Here is a 23,994-nt window from a genome sequence, read left to right as displayed (position 1 = left end):
ATCTTGAGGCATCTGTCTATCAAATCTATCAGTTTAAAAACTAAATGTCTCTAAGTGTTTACTTTGATAAGGCCAAGATTTTCAAAAACAGGAGCCTAAAGTTAGACTGCTAAATCTCATAGCTAGACATCAACCTGATTTTTGCAAACAAGGCTGAGCCCCCAGTTGGGCTCCCTTTGGCCTCTTTATGTTTTGTAAGAAGAAAGTTTTAAATCCTGTTTCTTTTAGCACAGATGTTTCTATTTATGCCCAATATACTTAAAACATATAATACTAAATCACTTTGATGTTAATTACATTGTGATTGTCTCATCTCTAATTTATCTAATCAGTACAAAAAATACATAACTTTGCTGCCATGGTTGCTGTAGCTTGGACTCATGCTGCATTTAGACAATCTGGATTTATAACGCTAGCAATCCTAGACTCAAGTGAAGTCAGATTTGTCATCTTCCCAGCGACCTTCTGTTTGTTAATAGTTAGCAATGTTTTCCTTTGCTTTATGCTCTAAATCTTTCCATCTTTTAATTTCTTCAGTGTCTCCATTGTTCTTTCCAATGACACGTATTTTCTTTCCAACTTTTTACTAGTTTTTAATATATTTTTTTTCCCTGCAGATTTTCTAGAGGGGAGGTTGCATCAAGCGCCATCTTCTTTTTCCACATTATAAATGTTCTCTTCTCCAAATATGTTTCTTGTAATAGAAACTTGGTTAGTTTTTTTTTTTCCATAGTGTGATTGGTTTTGTTTTGAAAAAGCAGTTCTTTATAATGTGCGGTCTTCCTCCAAGACAAAAGCTTTTCTTTGAGTGCTTGCTCATGTTGATTCCATTCTAGGTGTGTGCGTGCCCACATGCACAGTTGTTGGAGACTTTTGCCTTAGTGGTATCTGTAGGGTTGGCTGTGGCACCCCCTAGAGTGCCGCACTAATGGGTCGGTATATCAGGTGCCACCGGTTCTATGCCCCCTCAGTTCCTTCTGACCGCCTGTGGTAGTTGGTCTGAGCACCTCTCTCCTTTGCCATGCAAGAGATCAGACGTTCTTTCCTTTTCGACTTCATGTTCCAACTGTAAATAGTTTTGTTTATTGTAGATTAGTTAGTAAGTAGCTGTGAAGTACTGTAGTTAGTCAGTTAGGACATGCCCCAGGCACAGGGTTTTAAGCCCTGCTCTGACTGTAATAGGCCTATGCCTGTTAGTGACCCGCACGGCAACTATCTAAAGTGCCTAGGGGAATCCCACATTAAAGAAAACTGGCGCATCTGTAAGAACTTTCATCCCAGGACACAGAAAGAACGCGATGTTTGTTTGAAGCCCTCCACATGGAGGCCGCTCTTGACCCCGCCTCAGGGCTGGCCTTGCAAGATGCAACACCCAGCACTTCGGCCTCGGTGTGTAGTGCAGCCCTGGCACTGGGCTTTGCCCAACACAGACCCCTTCACCAGTGCCCAAGAAAAAGCCAAAGAAGCGAGATCTGGCACCAAGCAAGAAGGACCAAGGGGCCTGTTCGGAACGCCCACCAACGCTGGAGCTGCAAGGTGGCACATCCCCAAGGGGACCTCCAACCCCCCTAAGGGATCCGCCACTGATGCCAGGGAGCAGTAGGGGACCCATTGATGGTGGAGTCAATGCCTTCCCAGTTCCCAGAAAGCGAAGGACTCTCCCACTGCAGCTGGCACTGCATGCAGCGATGGACCCAGCAAAGGCTCCCTACAAGGTCAAGCCAGCCATGAAAGCCTCCCAGAAGGCGAGTGAATGCCGCTGGTCTCCGGCGCCAAGGCAGAGCCCTTTATCGTCGTGCCCCGGTCTCCGCATCAGCCCAGGTCACCAGTTCACCACCACAGATCACCAGCACCGTGCTCCCGGTCTCTACCCTCACGCTGGGCCTCACCCAGAGGGAACCAACCGTTGGTCACTGTATAGTTGGTACCGGTCATCTTCTCGCCGACCCTCTCCGCGCCAACAGTTACCATCACCTACACCATGGGGACGCTCCCCAACACAGTGCAGCTCCCCCTACTCACGGCATTGGTCTGACTATTTGAGGCACAGGTCACCCATGGCAACAGTTAGCCGCCAAACTCAGGCATTGACGGCCCCACCCTGGCCAGACTGGGCTCCTGAGGTTGCATCCACCTCAGAGGTGCTGGTTATGTCGGACTCGGTGCGCGAAGTGCTAGCCAACGCTGAGGTGGAGGGACAGGTGCCCACTCTGAGATCCCTTCCCCTGGGGGAGATGATGCTCCGGACCTCCCCCGATGGTTCAGTTGTCGCCCTCCTGTTCTAGCCCAACAGATGACTTTAAGGAGCACCAAGCCCTGCTTCAAAGGGTGGCCACTAACTTCGGCCTAGAAGCAGAAGAGATGGCGGAGCAATCAGACACTTCGGTCAATGTGCTCTCCACATCTACCCACACAAAGGTCGTGTTTCTGGTGCATGAAGGGGTCCTAAAGATTGCCAAAACCCTCTGGCAAACCCCATCCTCAATTCCCCCCACTTCCAAGAAGGCTGATTAAAAAGTATTTCATCCCCGCCAAGGGGTTCGAATATTTTATACACCGACCCGCCCCCGGGGTCATTGGTTGTTGGTAGCCAATGAGAAGGACAAGCCAATGGCATTCTAGTTCCATCCCAAAAATAAGGAGGTCAAGAGACTGTACCTTTTGAGGAGGAAAATTTATTCCATGGCCAGTCTCCAGTTCTGAGTTGCAAACCACCAGGCTCTTTTGGAGCGATATAATTTTAACCTTTGGGACTCCCTCCATAAGTTTAAGGACTCCATGACACAGGAGGTGGCCCAAGAGTTCGGGGCCCTTGTTGAGGAGGGTACTGCAGCGGCTCAGTACTCTCTCCAGATGGCCTGGGGTGCAGCCAATTCAATGGCTAGTGTGGTTGCCTCAGCAGTGGTCATCAGGTGCAGTTCCTGGCTTCAGACCTCAGGCCTATCCCAGGAGATGCAGTCCTCAATACAAGATCTCCCGTTTGATGGAGCTGAGCCGTTTGCAGAACAAACGGACGCAAGTCTGTACAGTCTGAAGGACACTCGGGCCACCCTCCGTTCCCTGGGGTTAAATACGCCTCAGTCAGCAAGGAAACAATTCCAGCTGCCCCCGCTGCCAAGGCTTTGGCAGGGATCTACAAGGAGAAGGGATACTAGTTTTAGTCACCGCTTCCCATCCTCCTCCCATTCACCTGCGCAGCCTGGTCCAGTGAAACACCATGGGGGCCAGAAGCGGGCGTTTTGAGGGTGCACTCGAGAGTGATGCCCCAGTCAACTCCCTGAATCTGCCCCATATTTTCCTCAGCTGTCTCTATCCCTACCATTTGGCCTGGTTGTGAGTTACCTTGGACTGCTGGGAGCTAGAGACTGTCACTGGGCCACCCCCCCTCCTATCCCTCCTCTTCCCCATCCCTCTTCAGGGACCCTTCTCATGAGCAACTCCTCATTCAGGAGGTAGACACCTCCTACAGCTGAGGGTGGTGGAGGAGGTCCCTCAGGAAATGAATGGGAAAGGTTTCTACTCCCGCTACTTCCTGATTCCAAAAGCAAAATGGGACCCGAGATCCATTCTGGACCTGCAAGGACTCAACAAGTACCTCAAGAAATTGGAGTTTTGCATGGTTTCACTGGCCTCCATCATCCCCTCCCTGGATCCAGATACTGGTACAACGCTCTCGACTTGAAAGACATTTATTTCCATATCTCTATCTTCCAGTGACACAGACAATTACTCGGTTTTATGGTGGGCCAGCGCCATTTCCAGTTCACGGCATTTCCCTTTGGCCTCCCCTCAGCTCTACAGGTATGTACAAAATAGCTGCTTACCTGAGCCGTCGGGGGGTCCAGGTCTATCCTTATCTCGATGATTGGCTCATCAATGGCAGATTGTGGAATCGAGTGCAGAGCAGTCTTGATCTACCTGCCAGGACCTAGGCCTGTTACTGAATGAAAACAAATCGACCCTTATACCAGTGCAACAGATAGAATTTATCATGGTGGTCCTCAACTCCCCACAGACTAGGGCCTTCCTTCTGGAGGCCCGTTTCCGAGCCATGTTAGATGTAATCTCCTGTGTAAGTGGTCATCCACTCACTACCACCCGCACTAGCCTAAGGTTTCTAGGACACATAGCTGCCTGTACTTACGTGATCCGTCATGCCCAGCTTCACCTCCAACCACTGCAGACATGGTTGGCATCTGTCTACATCCCCAAAAGGCACGACCTGGTAGTCAAGTTGCTGGACCATATCCCATCATCACTGGCGTGGTGGTTGGACCCCATATCAGTGTTGCAGGGAGTTCCCTTTGCGTCCTCGTCGCTTACTCTGGTTTCCGACACCTCGTACCTGGGCTGGGGAGCCTCCCTGAGCGAGCTCAGTACACAAGGGTGCTGGTCAGGGGTTGACCGCTCCCTCCACATAAATGTCAGGAAGCTCAGGGAGGCTCACCTCGTCTGTCAGGCTTTTCGGTCCCACTTACAAGGCAAAGTGGTTTAAATCCTGACTGACAACACCTCCACAATGTTTTATATCAACAAGCAAGGCAGAGCCAGGTCATCAACCCTCTGCCAGGAAGCCTTCTGTCTCTGGGACTTCTGTGTGCAGCATGCCATTCATGTTGTGGCAGCGCACCTCCCCGGCACCAGGAACGTATTGGCAGATTGCCTCAGCAGAGCCTTTTCGTCTCGCCATGCATGGTCACGCATGCTCATTGGCAGGTGTCCTGGCCCATGTGCTAGTTCTGGATATCTGCAGGGCCACCACCTAGTCGTCCATTCATATGTTCATGTCTAACTATGTGCTTACCCAGTAAGCCCAAGACGATGCTGGCTTCGGTAGAGCAGTATTACAAGCTGTACATCTGTGAACTCCGAGTCCACTTCCAGGGATAATATTTGAGAGTCACCTAGAATGGAATCGACATGAGCAAGCACTCAAAAAAGAAAAAAACGGTTACCTACCTTTCATAACTGTTGTTCTTTGAGATGTGTTGCTTGTCTCCATCCCATTACCTGCCTTCCTGCCCCTCTGTCAGAGTTGCTGGCAAGAAACAACTGAGAGGGCATATGGCCAGCACCGTCTGATATACAATCAAGGGGGCACCACGGCTGACCCTACGGATACTGCTAAGGCAAGAGTCTCCAACAACTGTGCACGTGGGCATGTGCAAACCTAGAATGGAATGGACATGAGCACCCATCTTGAAGAACAACAATTACGAAAGGTAGGTAACGGTTTTCTCCTTTGCAGAGAAATTAAAGGCTACAGTTCTGTTCTGATTTACACATGCAACCCCACTGATGTCTCTATAAAAGGGGGGTGTGTGGAAGATAGGGAACTGAGGGGAGAGAGAGAGGTACAGGGGTTTGTGTAAAGCAGGAGTAAGTCTCCTGAAGTGGATTTATATTGATTTAAAACTGATCTAAGAAAGAAGATTAGAACTGTGATATCTTTAGTATGTTTCCTGTACTACGTATGTGAATTGAAATTTATATGTATAAAAGAGTGCAAGGTGGCTCCTCTGCAGTCAGCCAGGTCTTCTCAAGGGGTAATATGAATAAGAGCCTAAGTAAATTAATATAATATAAAAAGAGTAAACAGAAAGCTCCTTATGGTTGTGGGTTCAGCCCATTGCTATATCCCCTGTGTGTGGAGTCCTAACTTCCAGCGAAATTCTTGCCCTTTTCTCCCCCAAACTGCCCAGCCACTCCTATTACCCTTGAGCACCTGTAAAATGGGCAGGACAAGCTGTGATAGCATCAACACTCCACTGATGGGAACTAGGTAGGTTCCCTGCCCTGACAGAGAGGCAACAAGTAAACCAGGTAGAATTTACACTATTTAAGGAATTTATACTATTTAAGAATTTAAGAATGTTTTGGCACATCAGTGATTGCCATTGGGTATTTATAAGCCACAGAGATATATAGACTGTTTACTGTGTTTTATTTTGAGCTTTCTGTGGAATAACCTACATGGAGCATAGAATTTATTTTCAGAGAGTTTACAGAAAATGTGGTTTCCATTAACCACAATACAAAACCAATTAAGGGCGTGTTATGGAAACCTGCTTTTCATATGGTTTATCCATAAGCTTCCCCGAAAATTACAGGACCTAGTCTGTGAAGTCGCTACTCAGTCCGGCAAAATTCCCATTGACGTAAGAACTTCAGGACTGGCTTTTTTTTTTTTTTTTTTTTTTTTAAAGTTCATTGTTTGTGAGGAAATGGGTATGTTTTCTTGTATGTTGAAAATCATGCAAGCCACAAAAGTAAGATAATGATTTAAAAAAGCCACAAAGCATATAAACTATGTGTGAAAGCACTATCCTTCACAGCGCACTTATCTAGTCACTGGTTGCACAGACTGAGCTACTAGCAGGATTTGTGCTGTATACCACATTGTGATTTGTTTTCTCTCTCAGTTTACGTGCATTGAAAATTAAAATCCTGGAGAAATATTTCTCAGTAAGGGCAAAACTTGTTACATGCTTGAAGTTAAGCATGTGCTCTGGTGCTTTGCTGGTTGGGGCCAGACTGCACAGCACCTGACCGGAATACACTATACAAATAAGCCATCTATTCCCTGCATACTAGAGGTAGGGATTCAACAGTTGGAGGAGCTTCAGTACTTCTGTGACTCCATCACCTAAGTTTGGAGGACTGATTCTTCTCCTTACTTCCCTGGATCTGAGTTTATCTCCCAAAATGAACTAATGCTGTATGATTTGTTAAACCAAACTGCAACACTTTCTCCTCCTTAGCTGCCAGTAACAGGAATTACATTCTCCACTCTGAAAAATATTTGGACAGAAACATTATCTAAATCTCTATGAACTGCACAGGCACTTATGTTACTTATAGCATTAGTAGTTTCAAACTCCCCCTGGGCACACTGCAGACTGCTAAGCAGGCTCATTTATTCTCCTGGACTCCATTTATTTTTTAAATAGTTGTACTTAGTTTTAAAATTCAGTGTAAGTTCCTAAATAAATGCCATGTGCTATATAAATATAGATTTATCTCTGTGTACTTATGTGAGGGAAGATGTCTATTTAGGTCTATGTATTGTTTTTTTTGGAGGGTAGAACAGATGTGTGTGTTTGTGCACGCGTACACAAAGACTGTAAGCTCCAGAGACAGTGCAAAACTGCATGATAAAGGATTGAAAAAATGTGGGGAATTTGCCATTTTATTTCAGGAAAAAAGTGTATCCATTGGATATACTTCGATAAGCTCTATTTTTTCATTAAATACCAGTACTACACTATGATTTTTTGGAGTTGTTTTTAAAAAGATGCAAAGATTTGTTGCGTAGTTTTCAAATTGAAACTAAATTCTTGTTGTTCTTCCACCACAATGCATTTTAACCATGGATGATTCTCACGGGACAAAAAAAAAAAACAACATTGCAGAACAGGTTTATGTCAGAACTACTCTACCTTCTCTCACTAGGCTATTTAAACATTTAAAGCGACAGATCTTTAACATGTTTCTTCAATGCTCTTTAAGGACAAATTCCATGCTTGATGTTGTGGGCCAGCACAATATATCACTTTTAACCCTAAACAGCAGCTACACAGGGACTGTAGGCAGAGCAGTCACCGTGTCAAAACCAGATCCCCTGACTCAGTTGTTGTGTAGATGGGTCATTGTAACATAGTTGTTTAAGTACAAACAAAAGATAAACCAAGAGTCTCATAAAATCCCTTGGTAACTTTCCAGAAATGACTCACTAAACCAAATAGGGTGAAATCCTACTCCTATAGAACTCAATAGCAAAACTCCCATTGATTTCAATGGGACCAAAACGTCACCCCAAATCTCTTAATGTAGAAGGCCTGATTCTCTACTCCATTACAATAGCTTTCTGCCACTGATTTCTGTGGAACTGTACAACTAGAGTAACAGCGCGATGAATGAGGCCTAGGAACTCTGAGTTTGTCAGAGACTGAACACTTGAGTAGTGTTTAAGTGACTTTTCCTACTCCTTAAATGACACTTTGTGTATTGCACATCTTCAGCTATGAAGTCACAACAATGACTTCGTATTACTGGGTTACATAGAATATGTATTCACTTCCTACTTACTGATATTTTATCATTTACTTTCTTTATTGTTTTAATTCAGAACACGAAATCTGATAGTTTTGTTTTCTCAAATAAATCCACAGATTTTGAAATGAAACGATATGAAATTTTGGGCCAAACAAAAACCTCACATGAAAGTGAATGACTAGCAGTAATTTGACTTTGAAAGGCCCTTTGTGTATTTAAAGCATTAAAAATAACCATTGACTGTAAATGCAATGCCATTTTTATTCATTCAGTCACTTGTTTTTTCTGTTATGCTTTTGGACTACTGTAAATGAAGGACTTATGTCTTCCCATGTAAGGCCTTCGATTAAGTTAAGTTTGGGAAGGTTGTAAAGGGCTTTGAAGAAGAAAATAACTATATAAGCAGTTCTTGATATATGTCCTTTAAATGATTTATTCCAGTTAGATTATTGCAACCGTTACAAATAATCATGGGCTACAGTAGCCACTAACCAATAGTTAAATACAGATGACTTGGTGATTCTGTACTTTTTTGGGGGAGCTTGTGATGAATAAGTGATTAGCCTTCTGTCACCAACTTTTTAAGAGGCTTTTTTTCCCACTACCTACTCCCCAGAAAAATGTGGATGGAAATCCTGAGATTCTAATAGATAACTCACTTGTCTTTATGCTTTAGCCTTTCATAGAGGGGAAAGGAAAGTACATTGGGATTTTGTTTTTGTACCTTTCACATTATGAAAAACAGACCCCCAAAACTGCTGTGTTTGAAAGACTGAAACAGATAATTAATTCATAATGGGTGTTGAAGTGGAAACTGTCAGGCCACAGCTTTCCCAGCTTTCACTTAATCATTTGAAACTCATTTTCTGTTGTTTTCACTGACTGCAATCCCTTAGAGAGAATATAAAACTTGCACCATCCAGCATGGAATTCCACTCACTTAATGACTTGCGCTCTGTGTTAACTCACTTTCACTCACTGTTGTCATTGCTTACAGGAAAAGCCATACCAGTGCTCTGAGTGCAACAAGGCTTTCAGTCAGAAGCGAGGCCTGGATGAGCACATGAGGACCCATACTGGAGAGAAACCGTTCCAGTGCGATGTGAGTTGAGCTTTCCCTTTTTCTTCTTGAATTCAACCCAGGAGTCAGACTTTATCTTCCATGAGAGTATTGGCCTATATGTATTTTCACTTTACAGTTATGTGTAACAGCATAAACTTACGCTGTTTTATGGTCTTTGATTGCTTAACTAATGAGATATCACTGAAGTAATTTTATGTAGCCTCTTTGTTCATCATTGCACACACTTATTTTATGGCTTCTATCCCTAAAAAGTTGTTTGCACCATTCTTAATGCAATTTGGATGTTGTGCAGTGCAAATTCATTACCATTTGCGGCATACCTTTTGTTCATTTATAAGGTCTTGACAAGTTAATAGCTGGAGATTAGCCTGGATGGGAATATCATTTACTATATTACAGTGGAATCTGAATGTCTATAATATATATTTTCCATATAACGGTTGCTGAATAACTGGAGTGCAAATTCAGAATTTCCAGTTTCTGCTGATCAAAATCTGAATTGAAACTGATTTTACTTTGGCATGTGGTCACCTTGTTAAATGATCTCTAAAAGTTATGCATTTTCGGTAATGGCTGGAATGCAGTTATATATTTTTATAATATATCACTAGCATGCTCTTTGCGATCTGTAACGTCCCATCTTATAAATGGTGTAGAGTCCCTGTGTGTGGAGTTTGCAGAGAGAGTGCTGTATTGCTCAACTTTTGAAAATTGATAGTCATCTAAATGGTTGGAATATTCTTTGGAAGGGTTTTATGCTGAAGTACTAAATGCCTGGATTTAATAAAATTCGTTACTCAGTGGTTTTAAAAAAGCACGCAACATTAATTCTGTGGTTTTTATCCTTTTGTGAATAATTCACAAACAGACCATGACTCTACAAATTTATTCCTTATTCTAAAGTGCTCAACAAATAGTTTGTGAGCAAGTTTCAGATGACTCAGAACTAGATATGTGAGCTGTGTGATAGCTCACCTAAGAGCTTCCCTACATGGTGCATTAGTCCACACCAGAGGAGTGTAAATTCCAGTGAATACTAGAGTGTTGTGTGTTAACTGGCCTGTGTGGAGCCTACTGGTGTGCACTCAAAGTTCTCTAGTGCATGTTAACATAGTCCCATTTCAAACACTACTACTGTAATGCACGCTAGGGAACTTTGAGTGCACACCAGCACGGTCCACATGGGCCAGTTAGTGTGCGACATGCTAGTGCTAGAATTTACACCCTTCTGGAGTGGACTAAAGCACTGTGTCAACAAGCCCTCAGTCACAAAGCTCTGTTTGCTGATTAGAATGATCTGGCCTTTACAAAGTACTTCTGATTTCCTTTCATCAGTAAATAAATACACTTTGTTTCTTGATTTAAAGGATTTCCACCACCATGCCTGAAATTAACTTTCCATAAACTTCGACACTGATGGGTGCTTGGGACAGAGCCTCACGCTCTGGTTGACAACTCCAAAATAGATGAGTTAGGCCCCATCAAGCTGAAGATTTCCTTCATGTCCCAAGCAGTGAGTGAGTTGTAGAAAGGGAAGAAGCCCTCCAACAGTAGTAATAAATGTTTGAGGGCTTCACCATCTCTGGCTAGCAGTCAGGAACAGGAGCACTTCCAACTCCTGGTCCCCTTCTGCAGTAGTGGTCAGGGTAAGAGAGCACCCCCCCCAATGATCACAGGGCTTTAAATAAAAGTTGTGCTCTGAGTGTTGGGAGTTTCTCACCCTAAACTCCTTGACTGGGCAATGCATAGGGGTTATTTCAGGGTTAAAGTGAGGATAACTCCCATGGGGATGTACAGACCCTATGTGGAGAGAGAATTTGTGGTACCCAGGAAATAAGGAGCTCATTTACATGAGCTTTAACCCATAGCCACTCCTCAGCTCCCTGATGTGGTGATTCCCCCCATTTTTAGCCCTGATTTGGTCAGGTCTTGCCCTTTGTATGTACTGGCCCAGCACAGAGTCAGCATGTGGGACTTGCTGCGGTTTGTGTGCTCAGAGACTGTGTATTTTGGTCTGGATGAGACTGTTATTCTGTAAGACAAAATCCTTATAGAATTGTGGGGAAAACTATAAGAGCCATGGTGTTTACTAACCAATTTGAAACCGTAGTATGATCTTATTAAATATACAGAAACAGAAGTGAGTCCATGTTGAGTACAAAAATATTTTCTGGGCCACCACAATTTGCATTAACAGCAACATCTCAAGTAGTACACACATCTACAGATATTTAATCCCTCTTACTGGCTCATACAATATTCTGTTGGAGCAATCCTACTCCAGTTTATACAGGACTTCCTTAAATTTAGAGTCACTGTCGATGCTTTCTACAGCTTTCAGATTGCTGTACTTCATCTCAATCTTTTCAGCCAACTTGCAATGTCTGTAATTTTCCTATAATGGCTGAGGCTAATGTCATCATCCGTAATTATATGCTTGGCCTGCACACACCTTTAAAAATATCTATTTGCGGAACCTTTTTGGAGTATTATGTGGTGATAGAAGCAAAATGGAAAAATTCTGTCGTGCTGAATTAGAGAGGATAGAGAGTTTTCCTTCCAATTGGAGTCCCAGCTGAAGATGTTACAAACATAGAAACCAAACACTAGCATTGGTTAATCTAGTCCAGTGTTTTGTCTCGCACGCGGTCTAGTACCAGAGTCATTAAAGGAAGGTGTAAAAAGCTCAAAAGTGGATAATCTGCCCACAGAAGTTTCTTCCTGACTCCCATCAGTTACGGGTTGGTTTATACACTGAAGCATGCAAATTTATATTATTTGTAATTTTTTTAGTCCTATCTAAGGTAATAGTAGATATTCTCATTAGCTGGTTTAAAAAAAAAAATCCTACTAAGCTCTTGACCTCAAAGACATCTTGAGTCAATGAGTTCCACAGGTTAATTATGCATTGTGGGTTTTTTGTTTTTTGTTTTAAATTCTTTGATCAGTTTTAAATGTCTTACCATTCACTTTTAATTATGTCCCCTTGTCGTCCTTTTGTTATAGGAAAGGGTTAATAGGAGTGCATGATTTTACTCTACATCATTCATTATTTTGTATGCATCTATTATGTCCCCTCTTATTCTGCTTTATCTGTGAGCTAAATGGTCTCTTTTTTTTTTCCCAGTCTGTCCTCATGAAGACTCTCCATGTCACTAATCATACTTCTTGCTAGTCTCTGGACTCCTATTTTTGATGTATGTTTTAGAGGCATTAAAGCATCCGGGATAGAGTAACATATGCTCATTAAGTCCTTTTTATACTGTGATTTTGTGTATGCAGGGATGGACTGAGATGTTATATAGGGCCAGTTCTGGCAAATCCTTACTTAGGAGGTTAGTCCAATAGAGCTACAATAGTTGCAGTGATTGGGCCAGTAAAAAATCCTTTTAAGGTACGACAAATTTAGTTTCTTTCAGTGACAGTTCTGTGATCATATTGAGAGAAAAAAAAGTCTTGTAATGAATGACTGATTTTTCTTACCTGGTATCAAGAGCAGTCATAATGACTATTCAGTGCCTTTTAAATAAACTCTTTATTCTACAAAAAGAAAAGGAGGACTTGTGGCACATTAGCAACTAACCAATTTATTTGAGCATAAGCTTTCGTGAGCTACAGCTCACTTCATCGGATGCAACTTATGCTCAAATAAATTTGTTCGTCTCTAAGGTGCCACACGTCCTCCTTTTCTTTTTGCAGATACAGACTAACATGGCTGCTACTCTGAAACTTCTTTATTCTAGGTGTCAAGCTTTGCCATTGTTAATACTAATGACTTTAGCATTTAGCACCAGGAAATGCCTCTAGTGCCAAAGGGTTAAACAAGATCAGGTTTCATCTCTTGAAGTAAAGCATTTTTATTGGCCTCATGAAAAGGCTTCATTTGCCCCTAACAGAAATAATTGATGCACCTTTACCTTTGAAAATGCTCCTTGGGTGTAAATATTCTTTGCCTTCTGGAACCAGAAATAAAAACAGCAGCTTCCCCTCTTTCTTTCTTTTTTTTTTTTTTTTCTTTTCCCTAGGAGCAAATGTGATGGATGTTATGGTATTGAGCTTTAGTGAGTCAAAGTAATCCGTGCACTACTTTTGATTAGTGTATTACATTTATTTTGAAATCTGCTTAGTCTTTAATCTAAAATATTGTCAAAGTTTTTGTTTTAATTACTTCACCTTCATAAGAGTAACGGTTCAAAGTTGAATCCTGCACAGATCTCATTAATATTCGTGGAAATCAGCTTCCCACATACTACAGTGAAAATCTTAGCATGTCATCTACTAAAAAAGTGGACTAAACTGGAATTGAGATTGTTTTAAATGATATCTGTCCTCTGAAAATATGCACGGTTTATTCAAAAAGACAAATGAACTGTAGTTGCTTTTATAGGTAACAGATGCTTCTCTAGGAGCAAGAAGGGCATGCATTGCTTATCCTGGTTTATTTCCAGTATGATACAATCTCTTCACACTGTTCTTTTAGGTGACCCTAAACATACCTTTGTGATCAGATGTCACCATCCTCCACACTAAAAGCATTGATCGTTGTAATGAGATTCAAGGTTCAAGTGAGCATATAGTAGGACTTTGTAAATCAATACAATGTTACAGGTTAATTACAAAATTGAGATAAAAAGCAAACTCTTTAAAACAATTTTACAGTTACACAGAAAGCATCACAAGAAGGATCATGTATTCAAGTAATGATTGTTATAACGTCTGGTCTCTGTTCCTTTCCAAAAAGGTAATAATTAGAACGATTTAAGGGCTTGAAGCAGAGCCTGGAACATGTAATGCTAGATCCTGTCATTGTATGACCACTGAAAATGAAATAATGTGTCCTTAATACAACCGTAATAAGCTTTTTAATGTAAAAATATAGAGGAATTATTCTGGAGTTCTAGGCCTTGATTCAGCATTACATGGTAGGCAGTGTTGCCTAGTGGAAAAAGCAGTGGTCTGGAACTCAGGAAACATGGATTCAATTCCTAGCTCTGCTACTGAGCATCTGAATGATCTTGCCCCCTCTGTGCCTCACTTTCTCTATCTGTGGTAATATAAATGGCTTCCTTTGTAAAGCACTTTGAGATCTACTGATGAAAAGAGCTAGGTGTTATTACTTAAGCATGTGCTTGTGTGCTTTGCTGGATTAGGCAATTAAATTGTCAGCTTTATCAGCCGAGTTCAGAAACCTTTTCCTTCAGCATTCCATGGTGCTTTTCTACTCCAGAACTGCTTTTCAACCAGTCAGAAAGCTTTGTTGTCATAATGTGATTTTTACAATCTGTAAACATAGTAGTAATCAGGAAATGATGCATTTCATTTTGCGTGAATTACATTTGCAGTTTCAAGCAATATTTCTGACTGGTTAATCTTATTCTTAACACTGCTACATTTTGTGGCCTCATTCTAAGGTTTAATCTTGGTAATGCACTCTTATTTTTGTATGGAATTTTGCGATGTTGCCATTATTGAATTTCAAGAGGAATTAACATTGGATAACCTGTGTCTGTAAGCAGTTTATCCTTCTCTTATGGCAGACAATCTGCCATTGTTAAGCTGTCATCACTGTATAATGGGGATTCATTAGAAATTACTTACTCAAAGGTGAACTTGACATACTGCATTCTATTCATGGAGGTATTCAAATTGGTTATTGTACAGTATATAGGCTGTGTGTGCATACAAATATATGTATGTATGTAATGCCTGTGTGGGCATATACAATATGGGTTTCATGGCTGTCATGATTATTACAAAAATAGCCATTACATTTGACATTTTTAGATTTGTGTATGTGCATACGTTTCAGCAGAACATAATGGTCACAGCTGGACAAACTTTACTCAAGCCTTAAGAGCTACAAGATTACTTCCTGGGTTGTATGGGAGTGTAGGAGAGAGAAAGAGATCAGCAAAAGCCACTGCACCAACATAAGACCAGAGCAGTGGCCTCTATAAGTAACTTTTATATTCAGAAGGTCATAAGGTTCTCCTGTTGCCTGGGGTAAAAGGATAATTGCTTGATCACCACATTTGCTATTCAGAAGTCAGCACTGTTACGTCATCTCATGTGTTTAACGCTGCCCCATTGCAACAGCATATGTACTGTTCTGTTTGTTTGGAAAAAGGAAGTTATTTTGGATACAAAATATTGCCTTTGACTATTGCCCTTTTCTCTGACTGTCCTATGACTTTTCCGTAATTGGCATAAAGCAATTACATTCCAGGTCAGAATAACCTATGTAGATAAACGTCCTGGACTGCTCAGATTTAGTTTTATTGAGTTCGAAGGGAGCCGCACCATTTGAAATGCAGCACCAGCACTAGTTAGCACAACTACAGCTTTAAAACTCCACCTCTCTTGCTGGTGAGTTCCACTGCTACTACCAAGGTCCCATACTTATAAGACACTCTTTTCCTGCGGGAAAGGTGGATGTCTGTGATCCTGGACTGCAGCTGTTGTTACAAGAGTGCAACAAGTTTAACTCAACAATCATCACAAGGACATACTTGATTAAAAAAAAAAAAGTTACCACCTAAGAAATCCATACACAAATACCAGTGTACCAAGATGAAAGTCAGTAGGTGAAAATATACCTGCAATCTTTCAAAACAACTATTCAGCTATCCTACATACAGAAGAATAATTTTGAAAATGGGTATGCAAAATCGATACCCCTTAAAATGGTGTCAACAGAATTTAACAATTCAGCTTAGATATAAACTGGTGGCATAAAGCCTAGCATGGTGGAACACCCCACCCCACCCCCCGGCTCATCATCATCACTCCCAGAACTGCGTTGGTCGTTGGGGCACCATCACTGATGAGCAATAAACCAATTGTCTCCACCCCTGACAATTGTGTGTCAGTGCTTGAGTCTCCACGAAATCCATTCCTGTCCACTCTTTTATGTTTTCAATTGATCTCCTCTTCTTCTCTTCCCCTGTACTGTCCCTTGGAGGATGATCTTAGATAGGCCAGATGATCTTGTTACATGGCTGTACCACTTCAACTTGTGCTTCTTCAGGGTCGTCAGGAGGTCTTCATATGACCCAGCACATTGGGTGATGATGTTGCGGATCTCTTCATTAGTGACGTGGTTGAAGTAGCAGATGCCCAGGATTTTACGGAAGCATCTCATCTCTACTACCTGTATTTTCCATTCAAGTTCTGCTGTAAGGATCCATGTCTTGCATGCATACAGAAAAATGGAGATGACCAATGCGTACAGCAGTTTCAGTTTGGATTGGAGGGAGATGTTCTTATTCCTTCAAATTGGCTTTCGCTTTGCCACTGTTGCTGCTGTTTGCACAGTTCTTGCCCGAATTTCTGCCTTGGATTCTTCATCAGTGATGATTGCCCGCAAATACATGAATGGTTTCACTGTCTCCAGCTCTTGTCCACTGATACATGAGCTGATCCCATCACGTTTGTTTGTCATCAGCTTGGTTTTCTCTGCACTGATTTCCATGCCATATTTTGCGGAGGTTTCATCCAATTGTTTCACAAGTTTTGCAAGGTCATCTTTGCCGCCTGCCAGGCCATCAATGTGATCAGCGAACCGAAGATTTGAGATTGTTCGCCCCCCCAATGCTGACTGTGCATATGTGATCTTTTAGGGCATCGGTCATTATGCAGCCACCAGAAAAATGGAGATACTAGTGTCTTAGACAGTCCAGATTCAATAGAGGAGGATGACTTTCCAATACTATGTGAAGAAGTGGAGACAGCTGTGAAATCAATCAAGAACGGAAAGGCTACAGGTATTGACAACATCCCAGCCAAATTGATGAATTTCGGAGGAGAAATAGTAATAGAGGTACTCAGCAAGATATGCAACAAGATCCCCATGGACACTAATCATCACTCTGCCAAAGAAAGGCAACCTGCAATTGTGTCAAAATTACCAGACCATAAGCTTAATTAGCCATCCCAGCAAAGTGATGTTGAAAGTCATATTGAACAGATTGAAGCCACAAGTGGAGAATATCATTGCTGAAGAATAGGCTGGCTTTCCTGCTGGAAGAAGTACCCCAGAACAGATTTTCAACTTTCGTGTTCTATGTGAGAAGTACTACAACACCATCAGGACATCTACCACATCTTTGACGACTTCAAGAAGTTATTTGACACAGTATGGCACGAAGCTCTCTGGGCAACCATGAAGTAGTACAGTGTTTGTCGTAAGCTTATTCTTACCATTAAACAACTGTATGCCAAGGCCAGCAGTGCAGTTCTCGTCAATGGCATAATAGGAAAGTGGTTTCGCACCTTCTTTCACCCACACTGTTCAACATCTATTTGGAGTGCATAATGACTGATGCCCTGATGTCCTCTTCCCCCCACACCCCCTGCTACTACAATATAAATAATCATATTGGGAGCTTACTTTAAGACCCTGTCTATGAAAGACATTTTTGTACCATGGCATAGCAAGTGTACTCTAGACCACCATTATTCTGAGATCAAGGCCTGGATTATCTCTATATGTATTTTAACACAATGTTTTTGCAACAACTTTCTATGAAATTAAAATAAAAACTTACCATGTCTCTGTTTCTCTGCTTTGTATTAATTCATTCCTTTTCTCCTCTGTCTGCCACTATTTCCTCAGTCTTTGTCTATTTTATTGCCAGTTATCTTTCCTTTTCTCTATTTCCATTCTTTAAATAGCTACCACCATTCCCTTTGTTCTTTCACTCCCCCTATTAAATTCTATTTTCCTCCTTTCACTTCATCCTTATGTAAAAGTCCTCTGAAGTTTAATAAGTATAGATATGATTCTATAGACATTACTCTTAAAAATATACAATAGAGAATTTATTATTCCTATTATAATTTTTTTAATATTTCTATGATAATCATGCCCAAATGCATCAGTAAGGTTCAGACCCCCAGTGTGTGTGTTTTAAACTGACAGTGTCCTTTTAACAGAAATATATAGGGAGCTTTCTGTTTGTGGCCACCTTCATTTTGTTCTGCATGTTACTTTTCCTCTTCACTAATATAAGCACAGCATTGTGATTCTACTCAACGTTCATGCACACAAAGTTATTTCATGAGGGAGAACAATCTTCTTCTGACAGACATTCACAGCAGTAGCACGAAGAATACAGAAATTGCTGACAAAACAATGTGCTTTCTGTACAAATGTTCTTTTGTTTCAGGTTTCCCAACAGTGAAAGTCCTTCTTTAAAGTACATACATTTGAAAATTCAGTGCTCTTCATCCACCTTGCCTCTTGATATGCCTACAATAATTCTAATTTGGTTCCAAAGTGCTATGAAAAGCATTTAATCAATCATTATAGTTTAATTCTGGGCAAGCAAACACAGTCAGGGCATACAGTGAATTTTTCTCGTTTGCTGGCTATGGGAAAGATCCTGTAACTTACATTTAGGAGTATTTTTTCTTGACTAGTTGCAGAGACATGAATGCACTTACTTTGTATACTACTACTCAATATGAGACAGGGTTACAGAATCAGAACCTAAGTTAAGGGAACATTGAATGAGCAATAGGCTACTTAGTGGATTATTCCCTATTAGTATATTTTTAGGTTCAAATCCAGCTCCCAGTGCCCAACCCAAATATCTGGGGAGGAAGATTGGCAGATATACAGGGAGGCAGGAAGGAGAAATCCTCTGCATTTCTTCCAAACCATGGAATGGGTGCAGAGCCACTCTGTAGAAGCTGTGCAGGGTTGAGGGGAAGGAATGGAAATAGTACCATGTGACTAATATGACCAATCATGACTGACTAACAGTTCTTGTTTCAAATGACAAGTGAATACATTGCACGAGCTATACAAAGAGTTTAAAATTCATTGAGTGAAGGCAAATAAATAATTTGGACGAAATTGCAGTCTGACAGTCAATGTGCAGAAAAGCTAAATTTGTCAACTAACTTTTTTGTTCAGTTATTAGATTGGGCTTGGTCTATGAATTCACAATATGCAAAAGACATAAATTTAAGGCCTAATTTTGCAAATATGTACACATGTGAGTACTTCACCCACATGAGCAGTCCTGCAGCTTCAGTGCAATTCTTCTGAAGAACTTGGAAGCCATTGACTTCAATTTGACTATGCATATGAACAAAGTAACAAGTTCCCCAGTGCTTCCAGCAGTGTGGTGTTTTGTTTTTTTTTTAAATGCCCATGTTGCCAACTGTTAACCTAAGAAAACAAAGATACAAGAAACCGAGCAATGTAACTTAAAGGAAGTTAGGAGTTCATCTTTCAAAATCTTAGCTCATGTGTTCAGTTTTGCAAATACATAATGCAATTATACATGAGTTCCTAGCATTGATTTAAAATAAAACTTTCAGGTTTTTTGAAAATTTATTGATTTTTGTCTTGTTTTCCCTGCTTTAGGTTTGTGATTTATCCTTCAGCCTGAAGAAAATGTTGATCCGACACAAGCTGACTCACAACCCCAATCGTCCAATGGCTGAATGCCAGCTTTGCCACAAGAAGTTTACAAGAAATGACTACCTCAAAGTGCATATGGAAAATGTCCATGGAGAAACTGACAGCTAACCATGGCTTATGCAAGAAAAGTGTGTCTAGTGTTCAAGAGTGTTCCATCTGTACATGTACAAACTCCAGACTTCTCACCTGATGACTGAGCAGAGTCAGGAAAAATAACTGTAATGTGTTCACAATCTTTTTTTCATTTTGCTTTGTGTTTATGTTACTAGAGTTTTTTTAATCAAGTAAAACACTGTTTGAAGATAAAAGAACTTTTCTTTCTCTTATAAGTTAAACAATTTTATTTGCAGCCTTGGTACCTTAGATCGTGGTGGTGTTATCCTGAAATTTTGGACGTAGATCAGTGTATCTAAAGCTTCTGGAGCACAGGAAAGCCAGTTGGATAAATTCACTTTCATCCTGACTGACCAGTGATCCAAGCAAATTTTATTCAGATATTAATACCACGCTTTATTAGAACATAGTTTCTTCATACTTTTAGTGCCTTTAATCATTAGATAAAATTGACTAACTTTGTGGCATCTCAAGATGAATTTAATGTATGGTACAGAAACTGTAGGAGTCTTGACTCTCACGCACTTCATCAGCAAGAAAGGCGTAACTTCTAGTTGCCATTGTGTGAGACAAGTCAAGAGCAAAGGCTGTGAACGATTAGGTTTAAAAAACATATTAATGCCCACAGTTGTAACTGGCAGGGCCAGGAGGGAAAAAAACCTGGCTTCTGCAGATACAATTGTCTGGTTAAGGCAAAAAATGTGTATTCAATTTACTGGGGGAAATGCTGTTCCCTGAGGTTTTATCCTGTGGAAATCAGCTGCCCTGATTATTCCCCTTAAATGGCTTTGGTTTTCATAAAACTGTTAATGAGCACCAGGAAAAAAATATTGCATACAACTGAGTAACATTCAAATTCTCCCAGATGTTAGATTAAGATTTGTATTCCACAGTTCTTAAAAAGAATTCTCATATGTTATCCATGTATGCTACTGTATAACAAAGAGCTCATTTTTACCTAATGAGACTGTGAAAAGCATAACTCTAGCAGTAGATTGCATTTGAGGTCCTATACAATTCCTCAGTAGTCTTCACAGTTAAACATTAGGGCTCTGCCTCTGTGTTCACATTCATTTTAGTTTACGTGGACCAATACTGTTAAGAATAATTTGTAACTATACACCTTGCTCCTGCTAAAAGCTTATTTCAGTTGCTGATGGGAAATGTTGTAAACTTCCTCCTGGACTGCAAGTGACCAGACAGACACTGGATGGATGAGCAAGAGGAAACAGAAGGTGAAATCCTGGCCCCACTGAAGTCAATGGTAAAACTCATATTTGACTTCACTGGGGACGGTGAATTTCAACCACTGTTTCCATTCTGGAAGGAAATGAGGGGGCCAGAAGCATCATCTTTTCTTTCTCTATTAATAATCTTTTATTTTGGATCCTATTCCACGGGATAGCCTACAGTCAATTCTCAAAACTGAAGAGAAAATGTGTAGTTATCAGTAACATTATTAATTTTCACAAATGTGAACAGAACACAACATGGGTTCCTATTGGAACTCAAAAGAAAGCATATCACTAATAAGTGTGTTCCGAAGAAAAGACTATTTCAGGGGGTTGCCCACGTTTCCATAGTCTTCACCATATTTTATTACAAGACTATTTTTTGGAGCACCTCCCTTCCCATTAAAGTTCTATAGTACTGTGGGGCAACTGTGGCAATTGTTTACATGGTGACATTTTATAAGAAAGATTTTTAATGTACTTACTTGTCTTTTAATGCAATTAATGAGCTGGAAATAAGGAGGAAGCACCATAATTTTGGGCCAGACCCAACACACATTGAAATCAATGGGTTTTTCCATATATTCCAATGGCCTTTTGTTTAGGCACCATGTGACCAACCAGGTCACAAGGGACCCTTTGCTCTATCTGGATGACACTAAAATCTGTCATCCAAAAACTTGCTTATAAAAATAGAGTAGAGACAATAGTAATAAGCCAATGGATATGATGCCACACATATAACATGTAATTATAATGGGCCACTCTCAATTACACTAATGTAAATCCAGTGTAGCACCATTGAATTAATCAGATTTGACAATAGTGTAACTGAGGAGAATTTATCACGTGCATATGTTGTCATTTTATATTTGATACATTATAACCTATGATATTTAATTTTAATTAAAATACAACTTATTTTCCTATATTTTATAACAGTTTGTCTCAATGTCATATTTTAGGCGCAAAGTATGTGTTTCATTTTTTTAAATTCATTATTCAACAATGTTTGGTTCATTTTATTGCATTCAGTTTGATTTTTGAAATACATATTGAATCTTATTTTATTGAGTAGGACATCTGTACATTTGGGAAGAGGAGAATAATTGGGAATGTTTTGTTAGTTTTGGAATCTCAACTACCTTTGTGAAACTTCAAAATGTAGATTTCTTTATGCATAGTTTGGTGTCTGAGAATCTGATGAAACTCCGAAGACTTACCAATTTTGTCTGTTTTAATTATATATATCACAGGTGTGTGAGACAAATACTGCAAAAGACTAAGTTGGATTTATGTTTACTCTATCAGGAAAGTTCTCATGAAGGAGTTTACTGGCAAGGATATTTTCAGAAACAAATGATTTAAAATTAACTTGTTGCTGTTATTAGTATGAGAAATCTGATACCAAGAGTTACATTCAGCCAATAAGTGAACAGAAACATAACCCTGTGTTCTGTTTTGGTGGTGGTGGTGGTTGTAATTCCTCTTATTGGCAAAAATAAAATAAAAAACAGTTTGGGTGGGATTTGGTTTCTTTCCCCCGCTACCTTTCTCCTCCTCTTTTGTTTTCTCACTTTTTAGTGACAAAATAAGAATAGGAGGAAAGGAGGGGGAGGGAGGAAACAAACCCGAAAAGATATTTTTTTAAAATTGATTTTTTTAATTTAATTTTCAGATGAAAATGTGTTCTTTTTCAAAACCCCATGGAACACTTTTCAGTTTATTAATAATTTCTACCAATAATTTGGTGAACAATTTTGAATAGTGATTTTTCTCAAATGTGATTATCTGCTCACAGATAATGCATGAACGGGAAAAAGAATTAATTTTTAGTAATTTTATTTCGTGTCAAAGCACTACTGAATAAATAGCAGCAAAAGTTCAATTATACGTGTATGTACTGTAACTGATAGTTGCAGCTGTACGTTTGACAAGTTCTTTCATTAGCCGGGATGGTCATGGTCAATATTTGGAAGAGACACCTCCAGGGAAAACATAAGCAGGAGCTGCAGAAAGTGATGCTGAAGTTTCAGCAGGCTGTAACCTACCTCAGAGCTGAATCTTGTAATCATGCCCATCTGGAACTTCAGGAGTTTGAGTATATTAAGAACAAAAAGAATCCTAACAATGGTATTGTTCCATTACTAGATGAAAATGGAAGAATTATCAATAATAATGCAGAAACGGTAGAAATGTACTATAAATATATCTGTTGTGTGTTTGGGGAAAAAACAAATGATAGTCATATCATATGATGATAACACCCTCTCAATTCCAACTTAACATCATCCTGAGCAACTATTAAAGTTAGACATTTTCAAATCAGCAGCTGTGGCTAATATACATCCAAGAGTTTTCAAAGAACTTGACTTTCAAAAAGTCTTGGAAAACGGGGGGAGTTCCAGAAGAAGAAAGCCCATGTTGTGCCAATATTTAAAAAGAGTAAATGCAGTGACTCAGGTTATTTTAGGCCTGTCAGTTTGACATCGATCCCAGCTAAATTAATGGAGTAGTTAATATGGGGACTTGATTAATAAAAAATTAAAGGACGGTAATATAATTAATGCCAATCAATATGGGTTTATGGAAAATAGATCCTGTCAAATTAAGCTGTTCCCTTTTTTTTTTTTTTTTAATGAGATTAGAAATTTGGTTGATAAAAGTAATAGTTTCGATGTAACAGACTTCTCTAAGGCATTTGACTTGGTACTACACAATAATTTGGTTAAACAAACTAGAATGACACAAAGTTAACTTGTCACACATTAAATGGATTAAAAACTGTCTAGCTGATAGGTCTCAAAATGTATTTGTAAATGAGTTCTAAAGGAATTATTTTGGTGAAGTTCTGTGGCCTGTGTTATACAGGAGGTCAGACTAGATCAGTGGTTCCCAAACTGGGGTTCGTAAAATGTTACAGGGGGTTCTCGGGGAAAAATTCCCTAATGGCGGACAGAGCTGTCCCTAGGGACCCCGGACAGGACTGGGCCAGCAGCCTGGAGCCCCTGGACTTCCAAGAGCTAAGCAGATCAAAGCAAGCATATCTATCACACTGAGGAGATTTAAACTTCAAG

General features: G+C 40.3%; 1 protein-coding gene across 6 annotated transcripts in view; it reads left to right on the top strand.

Moving 5' to 3' along the window:
* PRDM5 (PR/SET domain 5) overlaps window positions 1-23,788 on the top strand; it is a 141,585-nt gene extending 117,797 nt beyond the window's left edge. For all 6 annotated transcript variants that reach the window (XM_043545538.1, XM_043545539.1, XM_043545536.1 and 3 more), the window contains 2 exons: window positions 9,053-9,157; window positions 19,515-23,788. In XM_043545538.1, the coding sequence (XP_043401473.1) occupies window positions 9,053-9,157; window positions 19,515-19,679 (270 nt within the window). In that variant the 3' untranslated portion in view covers window positions 19,680-23,788. The remainder of the gene's footprint in view (window positions 1-9,052; window positions 9,158-19,514) is intronic.
* The last annotated feature ends 206 nt before the right edge of the window (window positions 23,789-23,994 follow it).

The sequence above is a fragment of the Chelonia mydas genome, chromosome 4 (assembly GCF_015237465.2).
Source record: "Chelonia mydas isolate rCheMyd1 chromosome 4, rCheMyd1.pri.v2, whole genome shotgun sequence".
NCBI lineage: Eukaryota > Metazoa > Chordata > Testudines > Cheloniidae > Chelonia > Chelonia mydas.
Note: the sequence above shows the minus strand (reverse complement) of the source record. Positions and strands in the feature narration are given on the sequence as shown.